Source organism: Ambystoma mexicanum, chromosome 10 (assembly GCF_040938575.1).
Source record: "Ambystoma mexicanum isolate Mex_15411 chromosome 10, UKY_AmexF1_1, whole genome shotgun sequence".
NCBI lineage: Eukaryota > Metazoa > Chordata > Amphibia > Caudata > Ambystomatidae > Ambystoma > Ambystoma mexicanum.
The window spans coordinates 681,111,087-681,132,316 of record NC_090932.1 but is presented as its reverse complement, the minus strand read 5'-3'; the positions used below and the strand labels follow the sequence as shown (position 1 = coordinate 681,132,316).

The 21,230-nt window shown below is 45.7% G+C and overlaps 1 protein-coding gene across 2 annotated transcripts in view; it reads right to left on the bottom strand.

Annotated features, from left to right (window-relative positions):
* The window catches only part of XRN1 (5'-3' exoribonuclease 1), a 2,611,979-nt gene that overhangs the window by 2,208,456 nt on the left and 382,293 nt on the right, over positions 1–21,230 (bottom strand). For both annotated transcript variants that reach the window (XM_069618274.1, XM_069618273.1), the window contains exon 8: positions 17,478–17,646. In XM_069618274.1, the coding sequence (XP_069474375.1) occupies positions 17,478–17,646 (169 nt within the window). The remainder of the gene's footprint in view (positions 1–17,477; positions 17,647–21,230) is intronic.

Below are 21,230 nucleotides of genomic sequence, written 5' to 3'. Positions count from 1 at the left end.
GTGTTCGACTCTGCCTTCCAAGCCAAATGCCTCGCCTTTTATGTAGGTTCCTCCCATTAATTCCGGCCTAGCTGTCAGTCATCCAGCAGGTTGGCAGTACTTAACAGACAGCCAGCCGGCCAATCACCTAGGAGTGCATTCCTGTCTCCTAGGAGACTAAGCACAGGGAGTTTCGGGTACCTCCCTTGCTTCCTGCCCCAGAGGCGGGCTTCACTCGTGAATCCTGCCAAAATAAAAATGAACAAAGAGACCAAACCTTGTTTGGCGCGCAGAGTAAATCTCAAGAAGGACCTTTCCACAAAGAAATGGGGGGAAAAAAGAAGACCGGGCCATTTTGACGAAATGGGCACCCATGAGTGCTTTACCAAGACTGCAATTGTAGCCACATGGTAAAAACACACAATGGTAGTAAAAAGCAAAGCACTTCCACCAGCCATTCATTGTAGAAAGGGTAACATAAAAATGTTACCTGAGAAACTAGACAAAGGGGATACCAAGTAACTCCTCCAGCACCCTGGAGTAAGATAGTGTGTGCTGGGTCTAGAAAGTTACAATTGTAAGTAAAGTCAATTTCACTTCACTGCTCTTGGAAACAGTAGTTTATCCAAGAGAAGGTATTTAAACCTTTGGGAAATTTAGCAGACTTCCCTGTGTCACTGCACTGAAGGTGCTGTGTGTCACAAGGTAAAAGATGATGCTTATGGAGTTTGTCAGACTCCAGTCAAAAATAAACAAAGAATACATCACAGAAAAATGGGAACTCGCTCTCCCAAGGTAAGAAATTAAAGTCCTAAAGTCCAGCAAAAAGAGCTGGGGGTCTCCAAGTTAGAAGGGAATTAGCAAATTTCTGATAAATCTCCCTAATACTATTATACTTGCCATCCTTCTAATACTGTCAAGTACTTTTTTTGGCTGGATAGATTTCTAAGTGAGACTTATTTAAGTCGCTGTCAGTAGAAGTCATTCGCACTACGCCCCATGAGTTCAGTGAAATAGTTTTTCCCTGTTCTCTGCAACGGTCTGGATGCAATTGACATTACAAAAATGTTGATGGTCAGAGAGTATAGAAAGAGAGGACTAACATAAGGGAAGGATGGGAGGGCCATGTGGGGTCCGTGGGATGATACGGCCATCAGGGATGGGGTTCCTACAGACAACCTGACCCTGTGCAAGTTTTCTTGAACAGTAATCTGTGCATCAAATAGGATCTATGTGAACACTGCATCGCCAAAATTGCCGAATCTGAAAAACCTGATTTGCAAAATAACTGCACAGTGTTCAAATAGATTAATCTGCATTCCTTTGAATGTTTTTTTTTGTATTTATTTCAAATTAAGTCCCCCAGTTATTTCCGCCCTGTTCTATGCATGCATGCATGCATTACCAGATCAATGTAAGCTATGGAGCGAGGGCGTGAATTCCAAAAGTATCTGTGTCCACTTTTGTCATCACTAAAAGAGGACAGGTCAGAAATTGTTTTCTAAGCCCCCTCTCCTCCTTTATTCCACTCTAATTTCAGCTTGACAAATTTCATTAAGGAACTGTATTTAATGCATGAACCAAGACAGTGCTGTGAAAAAGAAAATTAAATATGACCTCTCATGAGATGTACATTAAATAAAAACAGTGTCTCATGAGAAACATCACAAGTGATGAGTGGAAATCCACACGTTATGAGTATGGTTTACTTTTTCATGCGTTGGGATGAACCCTGCGCAGCCTTTACCCCAGCGTGCCTTTCGCTAACCGAACTGACAGCATACATAAAGCAAATGCGCAGTATTGTATGTCTGCATTTTATAGTTGACATTTTGGTATGATACCCATCACATACATTAAATTAGGGAAGACTTAGAGGGTACCCCTTGTGGCGGGTCAAACAGAAGGCAGACCAGAATAAATGGTTCAAACTTAAGATTTATTAAAACAAAGAATGCCTCACTTATCCTTGCAACTTTGATGATGTTGTCCCTAAGCTTTGAAAGAAAAAAAAAACAGTGGCTCATCAGGCTGTCTTACAAAAATTCAGTCTTTTGTCCGAACCTAATCTGCCCTAATGTCGGACCATAGCACTAATCACAAAGGAAATATAAACTAGGAAAGCATTACCTCCCACTTTTCTTGGCTTGTGATGGCTGGTTCCTGACCACCATCCACTTGCGTCTTTGGTTCTCTCTTTCAGGCCTCTGGCTCTTGGTATAGTTCAAATAAGTCCTTTATCCTTTCTTTCTATAAAAGGTGACTCAGACCCACACAAAAATGTCCCTGTCGTTTCAAAACAGTTCGATCCTTAAATGGAATAGCTGGTCCTGCAAACTGGATACTTGTTTAGTACAACAGACTCTGGGCTTCCGTTTAGAATCTGTTTCTTTTAACCACTCCATGGCGTGACAGTCTCTCCAGGGATACTGCATCGATTAATCTGGCATGCGCTATCTGGCTCTTCAGCCAGTCTCAGCTTGGCACTGTTGTCACCCCTCCGTAGGGTACCTGGTGTCTCAGCTCAGCATGGGCTATCCAGCCTCTCAGATTGTCTGTGATTGGTAGTGTTCCCATCCCCTCTTGTGGTATCTTGTGTCCTAGCCTGGCTTGGGATATTCCACCTCTCAGGCCATCTGGATTCTGTATTGTTTTTATGCCCTTGTGGGATATTTTAGGGCCTCACCGCCATCTTCCTACTGCTCCTCCCAGTCAGCTACCTACCTGGTTCTTGACGGTGGTGTTTGTCGGGGGAGGCAGCTTCTCAGTTTGTGGCAGACCCACAATGTTGACATCTTCATGGTCGGGTCTTCCCCTTCGGTTCCTCCTGTCTGCGACCGACAGGACTTTGAAGTTGGAGCTGCTGAATGCTGGTATGCTGTGCCTGCAGCAGCTCGGTCTCTTGCTTTCTCGGCTGTGCTGAACTCCTCGTTTCTCAGTCCTCCTGAATTCAACAGCATTCTGTGGGCTCCAGGTTTCCTCTGCCCAGCACGCCTTCTGTGTGACCCTTGCCTCCAGGCTCCGTCCTCTACTCCGTGCTCCAGCGCAGGCTACATTTTATGCTTCAGGATGGCTCGCTCTCTGCATGGGCCGCGGCTCCGTTAGGTTCCTCCCTGGAAGCGCTCATCAGGTATGGAGGTTAACAGAGTGGGTTCAGAAGTCAAGTCATTCACTTTTAAAGGACCCTGCACATTATCGTACTGTTCAATCCCCATATAACATGCCAACAAACACTTGGATTCTGATTTCAACGGAGGTGTTTTCCAATTTTTACCTGGTGACTCCTTGTCCCCTAACGAACACTGGCAGCAGGCTCAACCCCAGTAAAATTCAGCTTACCCTGTGCCTTAGAGGGTGTTGAGCGTTTCAGGCACAACTCCCTAGTCCCAAAGGGATTGCTCCCCCATGTGGAGAAGGGACGAAATCCTGGGATTCGTCATACCCTGTATTTGAAATCTAGGATGATTTTCTTAACTAAACCTGCAATAACCACACATGGCTCCATCGGTCTTCCTCAGATGGGTGAAGGAAGGGGAGCCAAAAACCTCCCCAACTATGTCTGGCAAGAAACTCAGGATGTGGATTCTGATCAGAAATTCCAGACATCTTGAGCGTTTTCTGGGAAGTAGCCCGGAAATGTTTAAAAGGGGTGACCCCAGTTATTGGGTGGCCAAATGTGTGAATTAATGCACCCTATTGAATGGAAGCAAATGTCCCCCTCTGCTCCCAATATTCGTATTTCACGTGGGAGTCTGCGCAATTACTTGGTCTAACCCATGAAACTTGCAGTGGCGTCACTTGACGCCACCAAAGCCTTTGATTCGGTGAGGTGGGACTGGCTGTATGCCACCATGGCCAAAATGGGGATATGCCCTGTATTCCTAAAGTGGACCCGGCTGGTTTACGCCAGCCCCACTGCGAGGGTACATACCAACAAAACCTATACCGCTAAATGGTCCCTACAGAGAGGGACCCGCCAGGGGTGCCCTCTGTCCCCCATGTTATACATCCTTGCCGCTAAACCAGTGGCGGCCTACCTGAGACAGTAATATGGAGAGGGTGGCATTAAGATAGACGGGGTGACCCACCTCATCTCTATGTACGCTGATGACACCCTATTGTACCTATGGGACCCTGAGCACCTCCTTCCCTACATCCTAGAAACCCTGGACTGTTTCCACAAGCTCACCGGTATCCAGATCAATAGGAGCAAGTCTTGCCTTTATCCCGTCGCAGCACTCTTCTCCAATAAATACAGGTCCCTCCCCCCTCTGGATCTCGAATGGCAGGCTACTTCCTTCAAATACTTGGGGATAACTATACACTGCAACCCAGCCACAGAACACATCCTTAATACCGTAAGGGCCAAAGACTCTCACGAAATCCATGGAGTTCTGGGGCCGGCTCCCGCTTTCGATGGCCGGGAGGGCTGGACTCCTTAAAATGGTTGCCCTTCCCCGCCTATTACATAACTTCACTAACGTCCCCTTCAACATCCCCCCCTCATTTTTCAAAGAACTCAAACTCTGTAGGGGCTTCCTTTGGCAGGGAGGTAGGCACAAGGTGGCATTGGAGACTCTCCAAAGACCGTACGAGAGGGGCGGACTTAAGATCCCCAACTTTGAGCAGTACTTCCTCGCCAGCCAGCTGAGACATGTCACGCAATGGATGGCGGATGAAAGCACGACAGACACTCGCCTCCTTCAGCCGGCCCTCCGCCGGTTGTTACTCAGAGACATTGTGGGCTGGGGAGGGTGCTACGAGTCACTGCCCTTACCTCGCCAAGCTCGGGATCCGGCTTTGGAAAAGGACCTGCAAACTGGTCGGGTCAGACGACCCGTTCTCCCCACAGATCCCTATTGCTGCACTCATGGTTAATCACTCTTGGGGCATGTTGAAACACTTACACAATGGGAGCCCCTCGGGGTGGCCACGCTGGGGGACTTGATTCAAGAACAGGAAATACTAACTTTTTCGGAACTCTGAGACCACAGGCCTCCCGGCAGGACAGTTCCTGTTGCACAGGGTGGTTGTACAGGCCTTGTGCAGGAGATGGCCGGTCGCAGCTGACATGACTGAGGAGAACGAATGCATCGAAATGATACTGAAGTCCGCTGAGGGGTGCCACTAAACCTCACGAATCTACGAAGCCCTGTTATGGGGTACGACCAGGGGAAACCTCAAAAGTAGGAGTAGGTGGGAAACTAAACTGGGCCTTGTTTTTGAAGACAAAGATTGGGATGACATAACCCACTATCACAAGAAGGTTTCCAGGAACACACGCTTACAGCTCATTCAACTGTATATCACCAACAGAGCGTACCTCACACCGGAAGCCATATCAAGATTCACGGGTGCTGGAACCCAATCATGCCCCAAATGCAGTGAACCCAGAGCGGGAATGACTCACATGTTCTGGGGCTGACCAGTAATCAGGGAGTTCTGGTCACAAGTGAAGGACAAAGTGGCTGGCGCAGACATCGTAGTTGAGGTGGAAGAGCCTACGACCTGCATCCTTGGCAGATACAGGCGAAACAGGAAGAACAAACCCCTATCCAAGCTCACTGACCTTATATACATCACAGCCAAAAGACGTATTGCCATGGGGTGGAAAATCCCCAGAGGTCCACATTTACCCCTATGGTCGGGAGACCTCACGAAGTGGATCATAGCGAAAACCGCAGCCTGGGAAATGGCTATTCGTGTGCAAAGACTGGATTCCAGCGAGGAACTACACCGCTGGGTGGCCCCGACGGTGCCCTTGCTCCACCCTGAGGCGGATGATATGGAGCGGAGTGGAGAGAGTTGCCCGGATATGGGCACGAACTAGAGAGGAACAGTGAACTAACTGTGGTCTTGGGGGGCAGGGGGAGAGGGTGGGGTTTTGGGTTGTTTTCTTGATCTGCTTAACCAATCGCCAATTATGTGTTTCTGTACTCTTTGTTTATTTCTTGTTATGAAACCAATAAAAATATATTTTTTTAAAATACTTGGGCTAACCCATGGAAAAATCCTGAAGCAGGAGAAGCTCCCTAAACTGATCAAAGCTATAGACTGCTGCCATAGCATGTAGATAGCTATAGCATGCAGGCAATCTGCCGGCAAACCTCTGCAAGTATCTGCAGACACTGGCATTCGTGACACCAGTGGAAACAGAAGGATAATTTTGCTCTTCCCAAAACACAGTCTGCATAACTGTAAAAATCACTGATCTCTTCCTAGAATAAGCCTGGCTGCCGAAGGATTACCGTTACCAAATCAGAGACACAGACTGCATCTGCAAGGTACTTTATCTGGACAAATTGCTGAGAACACTGTACTTAGAATACAACAGTTCACCTTTCCTCTGGTTCAGAAGCTTCATCAGTTGGCCTCCTGTCATCCAGCTTGACTGAAGCAAGACAGTCATCGAAGTAGTAATTGAATAACCAGATGCCTATGGCAAACTTTAAAGTGTCAAAAAGACGTTTGGTAGATCGCATTTGTCTATAACAAATGTCAGGGTACAGCAGCAATTCATTCATAAGAGATTAACCTCCAACTAAAAACTAATTTGACGGCACACCCAGCATACAGAGAACCAGATTCAGAATATGCAGTATCTGCTGTATTTTTTATAATTACAGTAATCCCAGATACTGCCACTACTGCAGAACACAAAAAAGATTCTCCCTCATTACGGTTTACTTAGCTGCACCTTAACAGAAAAGGCTAACCTCAGAAAATTGCCTTATTTTCATAACATCTTTGTGTGGACAAACTCTTATCAAACTTTGTGGTGATAAACTGCCTCAATACTCGATTGCCGTTTTAAGAGTTACCCTTTGCTGCCAAGTCACTTCCACCATTAGTTGACCTAGAAATAAATTGTCTGAGGCACTGTTGTATAGTTTTAAATCAGTCTTCATCCTTCCATGAACAGAGGAACAAAGAACCTTTAGTAGTTTGTATTAGTTTAACTACCTCAAAGATCAAAGCACATTGTTATTGAACCTTCAATCAATTCAGTAATTGCCAAGCCGAAGTAGACTGAGCGGAGATAACATTGCGTGGTTGAGTGAAAAGATTCAGCACCAACGATAAAAGCTTTGTGCCAGAGTGCTCTGAAATTATGAATTTCCATCTTGACCAATCGTTGGATGTAGGACAAGGAAGGCTGTGGACACACCACTGTCCTCCAGACCAAGAAATACAGCTGATGTACAAGGTAAGAGCCACTAAGACTAATCGCTGATTTTTACATGCTATTTCACCTTCCTTTTAGTGAAAGATGAGAGCTAGAGGCCAAAAGGCAGCAACATGAAGAGCATGGCCTACATAAACAATGCAAAGAGAAGCAAACATGAAGTGCACAATTTCCACAAAGTACATATCAATTCTGAGTGACTCCTTGCCACCTTTTGGTGAAGGTAACTAGTGAAACCAAGTGAGGACTCCTTTTGCCAGTTTCTTGTGGACTAGTGTCAAAGTCCGACAACTTATATTGTTACTTCAATGTTTAACTTGCACTGGGAACCGGGAATCAAGAAATGTTGGTTATAATTGGGCAGTTGCCTCAATCACAATGCTGGCACCAGTAAACCCCTGGGTATCATAAGTGACACCCAAAAATTGCTCTGAACTTACAAAATGCCCTTGGTGCCAGGGGGCATTAGAAATATGAAGAATCTGCAAAGTAAACACTTCTGAGACATGAGCCTCGCCAATGCTTAGATTTTGCTAAAAGGTCCCTTCTTTCCCTGCTGTCTTCTGCTATGATCTCATCTGGGCGAATACAATTTACCCTGCCAACATTGGAAGGGGTGGTGAGAGGTTGACTAAACCCACAAAAGACTTGTTTGGTTTCCTCTTCACTCTCTATCCTCCTTCCCATTCATTGGTATATCTAATTCCTATGGCCTGGACAAAGGCTTATTATACCATAATGGCACCAATTTAGTTGCAAAATGGTAAATACTCATGATGGGTCTCATCATAATGTTCTCCTCCTAGGGAAAATCTGGCTTGGATACTTCTGCTTTGCAAGAAGCTTGAGAGTCGTTTTTGTGCTTTTGTACAAAACATGTGCTTTAACCCAGTATATTTAAGGGTAGATTTGCAAATGGATGAGAAAGACATGTCTTTTGTTGTGGTCTGTGCCTAAACTGCTTTCTTTACTCGGAGTGAGCATGTGTCTTCATGTACCCGGTATTAAGCGCCGTATTAAGCCTGTTATTTTAGAAGAGTAATTTGACAAAACAATTGTTAGCACAAGGTTTTTCTTGGTTGCCATTTCATTCTTTTTCGGCATGGACCTTCTTTGCAAATTGTCCCTTGGTAGGAAGTTTTTCATTGCTGTGTGTCTTGGCACTGATTTGCTCACTGCATCCAAGCACAGCGCTATTTACATTTTCGTGTCGCCATCAAGTCCCCCTTTATATGGGCATGAGAATGGGAGTTCTCTGGTGTCTCTTTGTGAGTGAGCAGTATGCCGACTTCCTTGCTAGCTTTTAGCAGTGATTTATTAAATGTATTCCCTTCAGCCTTAAGGCTGGCAATGTGGTGCTACCAGAAAAAGTATTGCCTTTCAGAGTCTGGGGTGATTGTCTCTTCAGATTCTTATTAAGCAAGTTTTCCTAAAGTCCACTTGAGGTAAAACTTCATAAAACCATCCCAATGGTATACAGGTCCCCAACTCCATCAGTCTGTACTACTTACGAAACCTTGGTACAGTGGCAGGGCAGTCAGGCTTATCATAAGAGGAAGATGTGAGCTGTAGGTAAGTACACTGAACCCAACTAGTAAAGCAGACCAAAGAAACACTTAAACTAATAAATCTACCTGGAAGGCATCTGAGATCAGAGCATGATCAATTGTCCCAAATTGAAAAAGTTCAACGACTCGGTCACACCTTCCCGGTGAAAGCATCCCAGAGGTGGAACAACCTGCCAGTATATCTAAGGCTGGAAAATAACTACTGTGCATTCAAAAAGGCATTGCATTGAAAACCAACCTTTTCAGGTGTACAGGTCAAAGTAATTTTATCATGAGGTAGAAATTGTATCGTCATGTGTTATTGTCCGTGTCTATATGTGAGCGCCCTGATGCCTGCGGGCTTATCGGTGCTACATAAACCCATAAATATATAAAATATACATAATCACACAAGGAAGGTTTCAAAATTCATACATATGAATACTTTGATACTTTTCAAAGACCACCGCTTAGTTTGTAGTTGCTTGCAGGTACAATTGTTACTGAGTTTGACATTAACAGTTCTACGTTATTATCAGTAAAACCACGCACTCGCGCACAAAGATACACAGTAATTGTATTTAGTTATCAAAACCACATAAGATAAATCTTTTTGGAAGGAAAACGGTTGGTTATTCCAAACGTAGCAGAGCATAAGGTTCTAGAGGCAGTTTTAGCGCAAGTTGACACTTAAAGTCTGTACAACTATGTAGAAGTCAGTTTGGAGAGGGCTCAAATCTATGGATACTTTCAGTCTCTCGGTAAGGATGCTAGAAGAATAACTAAACAGTGGAGAACCTATTAAAGTACTCGCAAAATGGACAAGATGGCAGCTTGGGTCTGCGGTAAGAGTGGACACCCTGGACACCTCTTTGTGCACTCCAACACTCTGAAGCGACTTCTTGGTTTAAGGTAAGCAATACCTTTTCACCCAACAGTACCTTAGGTTAGAAGAAAGGTTTGTGGCTGGACTCACCTGTAGACAGCAGCAATGGACCGGATTCCTTGGTCTCGTGATAAAAGGCAGGACTCTGATCGGGATATCTCAGCAGCAGGAGAGAGACAGAGAGAGAGAGAGACAGAGAGAGAGACAGAGAACCTCTGGTATGGATTTCTTCAACTTTTCTGGTCAGTCTGCGGATTTGGCGCCTTTTCTGCAGCACCAACAAAGGACATGATTTCCTCGGTCAATCTTCTTCGATTCCTGGAATCATGCACTCTGGTGAAGGGACTTGGATGAGTCGGATTGTGTCTCTGGAGGTTCACATGGAGCACAGCAAAGACTTGGACGGATTTGGCTTTGGCAAGAAGTTGGACTACAAATGGGTCGGAGATCTCTTGGCATTCGCGGTTTGCAACTCTGGAAAGGCACAACACCTTAGGGGCTCAAATTGTAGTTTGCCTCAGGGCTGGATGGTCCCCACCAGCCAAAGGGAAGGAGGAGTCCTCTTCGAAGATCCCCTGTCGCATACAAATCTGGGTCAAGACAGCAGTGGTCACTTCACTGTGTTGCAAAGGGTCTGCAGGGGTCTCTGGGCGTCGTAGTCTTTGGTTACTTAAGTTTCCAGTGGTCGACTTGCCTTTCACCTCAGGAACCTCCCCTTTTATTCAGTTTCAGCACAAACTCCTCTGCAATCTCAGCAGTTTACAGAAATAGGCGGGTGGCTGTCCAACCAGGACAGCCAGACCCCCAGTGAGCATTGTTTCCCTTCGGGCACTCAGGCAGACAAAGGGCAGGCGAGTGGAAAAGCTCTCTATTCGCCACCCACCCCACTTCTTGCTGCCCAGGCCCACTGGAGCCTAGACAAAGACACTCAAAGGTTCCCACCAAAGGAAAAAAAAAAAACACACAGCCCTCCCTGTTGGGGAGAATTCTCATAAATGTGCCAATTCCTCCCAACTTACAGCCCTCAGCCCTCCAGCTGTTTTGATAAACTTTGGGACTTTGAATTTTTCAATTCAATGTGTTTTCTGTGTTTGTTTCTTTTGGTTATGGAGTCTAACCGACTCCATAGCCATCATCTTTTACCACTGCGTCACAAAGCACCTTCAGTGCAGTGCCACAGGGAAGTCTTTCAGATTTCCCAAGGGTTAAATACCTTATGTGGGATCAACTACTGTTTCCCAGAACAGTGGAGTGAAATTGACTTCACTTAGCCCTGTACATTTGTAGACCCAGCACACCCAATCTTACAATAGAGTGCTGGAAGGGTTACCTAGTATCCCCTATGTCTAGTTACTCATGTTAAATCGCGGGAGCCATGTTTTTCAAGATGGCGTCTGAGCCACCTTTGTTAAAACAGGTCCCGGTCTTTTTTCGCCATTTCTTTGTGGAAAGGTCCTTCTAGAGTTTTTCTCTGCACACCAAACCACGTTTGGTCTCTTAGCTCATTTGCCTTTGGTAGACTTCATGAGTGAAACCCGCCTTCCGCTCAAGAGGGTCTGGGGTAGGCAGGAAGTGAGGGAGGTGCCCGAAATTCCCTGTGCTTAGTCTCCTAGGAGACCCAAATGCACTCTGTGGTGATTGGCTGGCTGGCTGAGTGCCAGCTAGACTGGAATGAATGGGAGCGAACTGAATAAAAGGCGAATCTCTTGCCTTGGAAGGCATAGTCGACCTCTGGACGAAGGAACCGAAAAAGAGTTTGAAGAGGACAGCTGCTGCAACTCCTGGACCATTGGTTTGCCCGATGAAGCCCTGCTGCAGGTCCGAATCGCCAAGTTCGCATTGACAGAGAAGCCATGCAAAGGACGACTTCTCCCTTTGAGTCAGTAGGACCAATCAACTCCCAAGTAAGCCACCTGGACACCCATCTTGGAGCTGGTTGAATTTGCTCAGAGTTGCTGCAGGAAACCGTAGAGCCAGGGAGAGGCGCACCAGATTGTGTGCTCTGCTTGCAAGCTGGCCTAAAGCTTTTGAAAAATCCTCTGGACTCCCACGAAGTAGGACTGAGCAAGCATGACCCCCCCTCAGGCGAGTACGGGACCTCAGATGTGAGGAAAGTCCACCTTGACAGCCAGGAACCGTGCTTATTGCCATTTGCTGAACCGCAAGGAGCTGAAACTCAAAACACCCACTGAACGTTAAGTTGGCTGGTTGCTAGCTTTGACAGTGCCAGTACAGTGCAGGAGCACCTGACACCCTCCCTCTTGTCCCCCCCACTGAGGCCCAAGAGCAGCGGGATTTGCAGAGCTGTACAGGAAAATTCTTCAGCTGCATCTTTTTCTTCTTTGCTAAGGTACTGTAAAACCAGCCTAAGAGTACTTACCTCTTGCTGTGGAAAGTGCTTGTAACTTCTGCAACTCACGTCCAAACAGCTTGTGACCCTACATTTGATTCTTCTTGTTCTCAAAGACACCCAAGAACTTCTGGAAAGACTTTTCCATTTACCTACCTGAAGTGATGCATCCTATACAAAGACTTTGGCCTATTGACTTTGGCTTAGCCTATTGAATGACACTTCTCAGAGCTATCTGAAAGTATTTGCCCTGCTTATGACTATTTGTATTTCTTGTGTTCTAATAACCTTTGCCTTTTACTTACTTTTTAACAAATATTATGTATGCCAACAATAATGTATTAATGTCCCCAACACCCTTGTTACTGAAGTCACCTCTGGGTGTAGGTTGTGTCTGTGGGGCATCCCAAAAGAGCCTTGTCTGATCCAGAAACTCAGTGTTCAGGATTGAAGTAGATTTGTGTTACTATTCTATTGCTCCCTTCTAAAGGCGGCTTTATGCAAAAAACCTCGAGTCTAACAGTTTATTTGAATACCTGTAACTGTGAATCTTTGTGTAACTCCACTACAGCTCACATTTCCCCTCTTGAGATGAGCCTGGCTGCTCAACCCGCTATCAAAACTGTGTAGTACAAGTTTATACCAAAGGTTGGGTTGCCTATACCTGTAGTCATAGTTGTTTGGAATGTTCCCAGAGGGTACTGCATACAAACTTTGCCTAACACCCCCCGACCCTCCCAGAATGGTAGAAGGGCTAACAAACGACCACCACGCTAGAAATGGTGAAAAAAGAAAGGAGCCACCAAGTTAGTACTAAGGTGACCCTATATGGCGCACAAACGGGTCTGTAAATACAGTCTGCGGTAAAACAGTAGTACAATAGCTGGTAGAGCACATCCATTGCCACCAGCCCTAACTAGGTTGTCTATGCGATTATAAAGTCGCAGAAGCAATGAGAAGGGCGATACTAGGTATCCCATTGGCACTCCACATAAGGTGGGGTGTACCAGTCTCTCTGAATATTAAGTTTTTAGGAGGAACAATATAATATAATTGGTTATTTATAACACGCTTAATACCCAGAGGTTTCTAACGGCGTACCCGGGGATCAAAAATATGTTGCTCCGAGTCTTCTTGCTTCCAAGGTGACTGTGTTGCCCCTGAGCTACCCTCCCGAGATAAAGACAAAGTATCCCTTTATCCTTTTTATTTCTTTTTGTATTTGTAAAGCGCCCAGCAGCCCAGAGGCATCGAGGTGCTGTTTCAAGAATGTGTCTTAGTTACAGAAAGTGGGTGGCAATAAAATGGTTACATTGGTCGAGTGCCTTACATGTTGGTAGGACGAGCAAGGACATATGAAGGATACATACATGTAGTACAGTACATTGTGGTGATATTACACAAACAGTAGTAAGGATAAAGAAAGAAACTCAAAGGAGAATCCAAATGGTTCCCAGCAAAACTGCCCATAAGGAGCCGTGTGCTAAAAAAGTATATTATAGATGCCTTAAAAGAGATATGGAGGAAAGTAGACTCCATTGTAAAGGTAAAACACAGAACAGAGTTCCAAAAGACACAGCCTATAAGAATTAATATGTGGAAAAAGGATCTACTCATTCAAGATATAAAGAAAAAAGGTCCAGAAGTCCAGCAAAAGGTGCTGGGGGCTCACTAGCAGAGAGGTTGACACATAAAAATGATACATCTCCTTAACAATTCCCCAGACCCGAACCTCAATTAGGTCTTCATGTCCATCTCAACGGTCTCCTTGGCGTAACACTGCCCAGTGTTGCTGCTTCCAACTCTTAAGCATCTTGGGCTTGCTAGTTTTTCAAGCTACATACACTTCCTGTGTGTGGTCCCTGAGCAGGAAGTGATTAGAGACCTTAAGGGATGTCATGCAATGGGGCCTTTGAATTACACTTAGAACAGAATTTAAAAGGAGAGGTAGTCCCAGGACACAGACCAGAAATTGAGAGACAGTTTGTGTCAATATTTGTATAGGACTTAACCATGTCAGATTGGAGATTGGATGGTGGTCCCTCTCACGGATAGCTTGATCTCGACTTGGGGACCAGTAGATCTCTTTGCAGTCCGAACAATCTATGCATGGAAAAGTTACTTTGATGGGCTAGTCTTGTTCGGTGATTGGTTTATTTCCATACCTTATTCCTACAACCAGATCAGTGTAAAAAAAACAAAAAAACAATGAGGGTATTGACTCAAGGTGCATTATGGATACATGCACAAGTAGTATAGCATGACAGGAACTCACCTATCTTTTACTAAGGAAGTAAACCATGACTAGATGGTCGAACCTGCATAGCATGTTTATCAGTCTGTTCTGTTGTAGGCTACCGCAGTCCATTTTATCCCCCCAGTTCCCACCTTCAAAGTGCCTTGACTACTTTGCCACATTTACCCCCATGGGAAAGTCAGGGATATACAGAGAAACCGTGCTAAGATATTCTCTTTTGCACATTTCCCTGCATCAATTTCAATGGGACACCCTTTTTGCTTATTTTTTTACCCGAACTGACAATTTGAAGGAAGTGAAGTCCTCAGTTTCATTTCCTTTGCCTTGTATTTTGCTCATTGTTATCAGGAAACTGACTAGTCCCTAAGACTATCAGTACTGACAGACTAGGTTTCTCCTTTTGATTCCTGTATTTTGTATATTACACACAGTGCCTTGCAGTGCAATGGGGATACTTTCGATCTCCTTAGCTTTTATTCTAATGGGGTTCCGTTTACTTATATGTGCCTAAAACAAGCTGGTGGCAGCAATAATATTTTTACAGTTTTTGTATTATTTTACTTAGCAAATGGCTACTAAAGGTGGCTAGCACCCTAAGATGGCCGTGCCACAAGGTTTTTCACTTGTTCTTTGACCATATTGTAGTTTGATCTTCTTGCCAGCTAAGGTTAGGAAATCCCATATAAGGTCATGCACTTGCCCAGGAAAGCTGCTGCTTCGTGGGTGAGTGAGCCTTTGTGTGAGAGCCCAACGGAGGGGGGTTGGGACTGTCTTGTCCCAATCCACATCCCTTGGTGGCAGAGAGTCTGCTGCTGGGTGAATGTGAAACCAGTTGTTGTCCCCGATTGGACAACTACTGGCTGTTTGTCCCCAATTGAACAACTACTGGATGTTTCAATGACGCAAATCCTCTCCATTGCTGGGCTTGGACAGCTCCAAATCTGGATAAGAGAAGTGTTTTTGCAGCCATTCTTCAGATTTACGTTGGACGCAAGAATCCTACAACGAAGAGCACCCCGTTGACGACCAGAGGATGACTTCTGCAGTGGACCAGCATCCTCTCCAGAGACAGGCCCGATGAAGCAGTGCTTCTTTGCAAGATCTCCGAAGACCCCTGTTGGTGCTTCAGCCATTGGACTAGTGGGACCAGCTAGTCTGGATTCCTATTTGAGGTTACAAACCCCAAGAGTCTTCGGAAGTGTCCGTGGACTGTCCAGCTCCCATGTGGACTACCTCGCCAGAGAAGTCACTGTTTCGCGTGCAAGCCCGGAGCTTTGGTGTTAGCCAGCTTGTGCAATAAGTCACCTTCTCCCGGAATGTCAGCATTCTAACATTAAAGGGTTGATTTAAGAAATCAGTCTTGACACTAGGCGCAGATTAATCTTCCTGATCTAAAAACATATGGTTTAGGGAATCCTAACAGACATGACCTCATGACCAGAGCACCATTGGGCCTCCTGCTTGAAAACACTACTGCGTTAATAGTACGATTCAGCCAACTCAAGAACGTAGCAATGAAGCACAGGCATATGCAAGCACCAAGACAGCGAGCTAGATGTTGTCGAGACACTAAATAACTATGGTAGAGAACTAGTGTACTAGGTGCAAGGTATACTAAGAGACCAGACCCACTAGCCTTACAGAGGGCCCTTATGTGCTCAAAGTCTACCTTAAACAAAACTTTTTTTTTTAATTGTATTTTTGTGTATTATATTCTTTTTCCCCAAATAAGTGTCTATTTTATATTCCTTCTGCAGTTATTCAGTCTGCCTACAGTGGTTATGCAGCCTGATTTTACTGTTTTTTCCTTTCAGGCTGGGCAGTTAGTGTTTAGTTTATATGTCATTCTTGTAAAGACTTGCTTGGACATTTCTTTTAATACTTGCAGTGATGTCCTTGATTGGACCTCTGCAGATCAACATCTCTAGAGTATATAGCCTGACTTCGGCTCATGTTACAAAAAGCGAGAAAAGTATACTACTTTAATCAGTTTAGCTTTATGATTGAAACGCCTCATAGCAAAGTTCTGGTAAAAAAATAGGCCATGGCACTTAGAACCCTTTGCCTTTGTCCTTCAACTTCTGACCAGAATAGGATTTTGTCACGGCCTAGATGAATAAATGCATACTGTAAGAGTAACAATTTGATTCAGTGGCATTTGAAGACACTAACGAACGGTTTAATATTTTATCTTCGTCACACGGGTTCTATAGACATTATAAGATGGAGCCCTTGAATGCACAAACAACTGCCTCGGCGATGAACGCCTTGGGAATCTATAGATTTATGGCAAGGAAGACTTACACAGCAAAGGATTTGGTGCCTTGGTCCAAAACTGTTACACTGATTCAATAAAAACCTTCGGGAAAGGGCCATGTACCTCTACAAGTCATATTAAAAGCCTAAAATCTAAGTAACATTAATGGAACCTTTTATGGACTAACTGATCAAGTTACAATGGTGCCAAGCGTGGAAATGACAAAAATTAATCTCGACTTTACCTCAAAGGGACCCTCCACATGAATTCCAGTCTTTTTTTCCCCCAAACATATTTTTGCATTTGATCTTTTAGTTGAGCCAGATAAAGAAGATTTGGATCAATGGTCAACCTCCATTGACATAGAATACATATTTCCTGCATTTTAGGAGGCAGGGGCAAGCTTCTGCTTAATTTATTTTGCACATACGTCTCTCTGAATATCATAGAACAGAGGGACACCCATGTAAATGAAACAGATAAGTATCAGTCGATCTTTCAACCCTAGTATTTCCTTTGCCCCTGTGAAGAGGCACAAGCAAAATCAATGTCCACATGCATCAATGTACAGGACATTGCCCATGTGCGGGTATTTTAGGATTAGATAATCAACCTAATTTCATAAACTCCACAGAGCAATCAACATCATGGTGAGGATCCAAATCAAAGTAGCTAGAGGAAAAAGCCTAGTACCATGCCAACTTATATTGAGTAACAATGAGCCATACAGATCTTAAGTCAACATAACCGAATACACAAAATGCCAGAGTAATCAGATACTGCGTCAGTCTTGATGCATGAAAAGTGGGCTCAAACAACCATTTCTTGATTACTTGATGTTGCATGTATACCTTTTCATTTAATGAAAAACAAAAATGGTAACAACCCCAAATGCAAACAAGCCCATAACAAGGTCTCTAATTTGCAACACATACCTATAAAAATTGACATATGTTAAACAGCACATTAATACTGATCACATTAAACTTATCTGAAACAAATGCAGATTAACTACCTCCTAGCTGAGGCAAGACACTAATATATGTTCTGTATAGCAGCGGCAATGCATCGTGGTTAATATGTAAATGAGGTAGATGAGGGATAAAATCGTTGCCAACAAGAAATCCCATTAATATCCAATCATCGATGATCCTTTCAACATTATATTCAAAGGAAATCTTGTCCTGCAGCGACAACAAAAAAAGAAAAAAGAAAATGGGTCAGACTCATCTCAACAATATTCTATAAAAGAAGTTAAGTAATTGGAGCAAAAACTACTGACCCTTATTGTGCAATTAAGATGGTCTTTGGTGCAAGATGGAACAAGTTACTTACCTGTAACTATTGTTCTCCAGCATGGGTCTGGCATGGATTCACATGCTTGTGAATATTACCGTCATCAGCCTGGGAATCCTTGGTAAAAGAAAAAACTTTCACTTTCTCTCACAAACTGTATTCCTCCCATAAACCAATCACTGTCCTCTGGGTCATATGGCCCCCATCCAAAGACAGTCCTCTCAATAAGCCCCTCCTCTGCAGCAATGTCCAGATATGGTAAGCACGTAAATTGGCAGTATGACCAAGAAGAGCCGCAGAAGGGACGGAGGGATGGTTTGCATGTGAATCCATGCAAGACACATGCTGGAGAACAATAGTTACAGGTAAGAAACTTGTTCCTTCTCCAGCATGGGGTCTGGCATGGATTCACATGCTCATGAATAACGAATACACAGCGGTACCACATTACACAACCATGGGAGGTGGCAAGGCTCAACAGAAGCAATTCATTCTTACCTCTGGAACAGACTCACCTCAAGCGGACAGGTTGCGTAGCACTGCTTGGCCGACTCTGGACTCCTCCCTGGAATCCCGATCGACAAAGTAGACATTTGTCATGTCTGTCAGATGTCCAGCAGGGGCACACCAGCCAGGAACGCTGTTGACGCGGCAATCGCTCTGGTGGAGTGGGCTCTCGGACAGCCAGGCATGATGCAGCCGGAAAGCCACCTTAAGATGGAAGCCTTGGACAAGGCCTTCCCATGGTTCACAGGACCAAAATTCACGAACAGCTGTGAAGTCTTTCAAAAACTCTTTGTGCATGCCACGTAGAACTTCAGGGCACCAGCAACCTCCAGGTAGTGCAAGGCTATATCAGCCGGTGACAAAGGTTTTGGGGGGGGAAAAAACAGGTAATATCAAAGGTACTTTGAGGTGGAATTCCAATGGAACCTTCGGCATGTAAGAGGGGTGCATCTGCAGCACCACCCTCGATTCGTGGAAAGTCAGGTATGGTCGTTAGCAGTATAGGACCTGTATCTCGCCCACCCTGCTGGCAGAGGTGATGGCCACAAGGAAAGCAGTTTTCCACGAGAGAAACGAGAGGGGCCTGATGCATAGGCTAAAAGGAGGCCCCCCCATGAGCCTCGTCAGAACCACATTGAGTTCCCACGACCGGGCAGGAGCCTTCACCGGCAGGAAAGATCAAAAAAAGTACTTTGAGGAACTGCTTGACAAGTAGATGAGACCAAAGTGAAGACCTTCTTGGAGACGTGGTGAAGCACAAGATAGCCGCCAGATGTACTTTGATCGCGCTGTGCGCCAGTCCAGCCTTGACCAAGGATACCAAGTACAGAAGAATTTGCGGGGCCATGACCCGCAGAGGGGTAGTCTTCTGCGACCGGCACCACATAGCAAAACGCTTCCACTTGTGACCGTAGCACTTCAAAGTCGAAGACACCCTGGCCTTTGCGAGGTCCTCCCTGCAATCCGCAGGCAACTCATATCCTCCAAATTCTAGGGCTGCAGGAGCCAAGCCCTCAGGTTGAGGGATCCTGGGTCGTAATGCAGGATTGCACCTCCTTCTCTGGTAACAAGATCCAGGACCGCTGGTACCGGGTACCAAATCTGCCTCGGCCACGCCGGGGCGATGATAATTATCCTGCAATGTGTTGATGACTCTTCGCAGGAGAGGCAACAGAGGAAACGCGTACAGAAACATCCCTTCCTACGGGAAGGAGAACACGTACCCCAAGCTCCTCCGTTGGTGGAATCTGCTGGTGAACTTCTGGCATTTGGCCACCGTCGCAAACAGATCAATCTGGGGACTGCCACACTGGGCGAAGATGTGGTCCACCTGGTGCTGCCGAAGTTCCCACTCGTGGCAGGAGTGCAATTCCCTGCTGAAGGAGTCCACAATAGTGTTCTTGACTCCCACTAGGTGAAGGTGGAAGAGGAACATTTCTTGTCGACGGCCCAGCGCCACAAGTCCAGCGCTTCCCTGGAGAGCACGGGGGATAGAATGTCGCCCCGTTTCCTGATGTAGAACATCGTGGTGGTGTTGCCGTGATGATCCTCAGCACCTTGCCCTTCAGAGATGGAAAGGAACGACTCGAGAACCCAGAACACTGCCCCTAGCTCTAGGATGTTGATCCTTCTTCTCCGGTAGCCACAAGCCTCTGGCGTGCAGATGCCCGGTGTGGGCTGCGGAGCCTTCCAGGGTAGCATCCATGGTGACCATTTCATGGAATGGGGGGGTTCTGAAATCCTGTGCCCGGGCGATGTTGGAGCAGACACCCAACCACCTTATCGCCCGCTGGAACTCGTCCAGAGTGATCTCGCCTGCAAAGTTTCCGGACACTTGTATCCAGCGAGCATCCAGGAACTCCTGAAGAGGTTGCATCTGTAACCTGCAGAGCTGGATGAGGTAGATGCAGGACATCATGCCGAGCAAGGACTTGATGGTTTGCATCGTGGCTGTCTTCATCGACAACAGCAGCTGCACCTTACCTTGAATGGCTGCTACCATCTCCTCCGAGGGTGATACCAGGCACTACACTGTATTGAGTCTGGCTCCCATGAACAGCACGTTTTACGATGGTGTCAGCAGGACTTTGGCTAATTGATGGAGAATCCCAGATCAGTCAGTAGCTCGACGGCCGCCTCCGTGTGTCTGACGGCCAACTCTCGCGAGCGGGCTTTGATGACTCAAATGGGCCGCCACCGGGGCCATGCACTTCGTGAACACTCTTGGGGCTGACTTCAAGCCGAAGGGTAGGGCCTTGAACTGGTAGTGCTGTCCGTGCACCACAAAACAAACTTTCAGTGTTTCCTGTGAATTGGGACATGGAAGTAGGTGTCCTCCATGTCCAGCGATGTCAAGAAATCCCCTCTGTCCAGTTGGCCGAGTACGTATTGCAACGTGGTCATCCTGAATTTCTGAGACTTCGTGTTAGGAAGAATTCTCTGTTTAGGCTGAATTTCCTAACCTAGTGAGTCCCCCAGCAGCTTTGCTGGATTTGTGGGGTTTATTATTTTCTCCTGCCAAGAGTGAGACTCTTTTACCCTCACTCATGGACACGACTTGAGAGTGTTCTCTGTGACTTGCTATGTGCTTATGGGCTAGGGGGTAATTTTCCCCATAGGCCATCATTGGTTTTTGAATGTGTGTTACACAGCACCCTCAGTGCAGTAGCACAGGGGTGTCTTAGAGACCCCCAAACATAGACTCCACACCCTGAGACTGACTACTGTCTCCCTGGGTCAGTAAAGTTACCATTGACTTTACTAGTCTTAACTTAGGAACTTAACCAGTACAAACCATCTTACTGTGGAAGTACTGGTAGGGGCAATTAGATTGCCCCTGGGTCTGTTGTCGAGGGGGTACTGTCCCGTCCCCCCCTCGCCGAGTTCTGGCTGGTGGCAGTGGATACCACGGAAATATTCCACCGGAATATTTCCCAATGGGATTTCCCATTGGTTTTTGATGCAC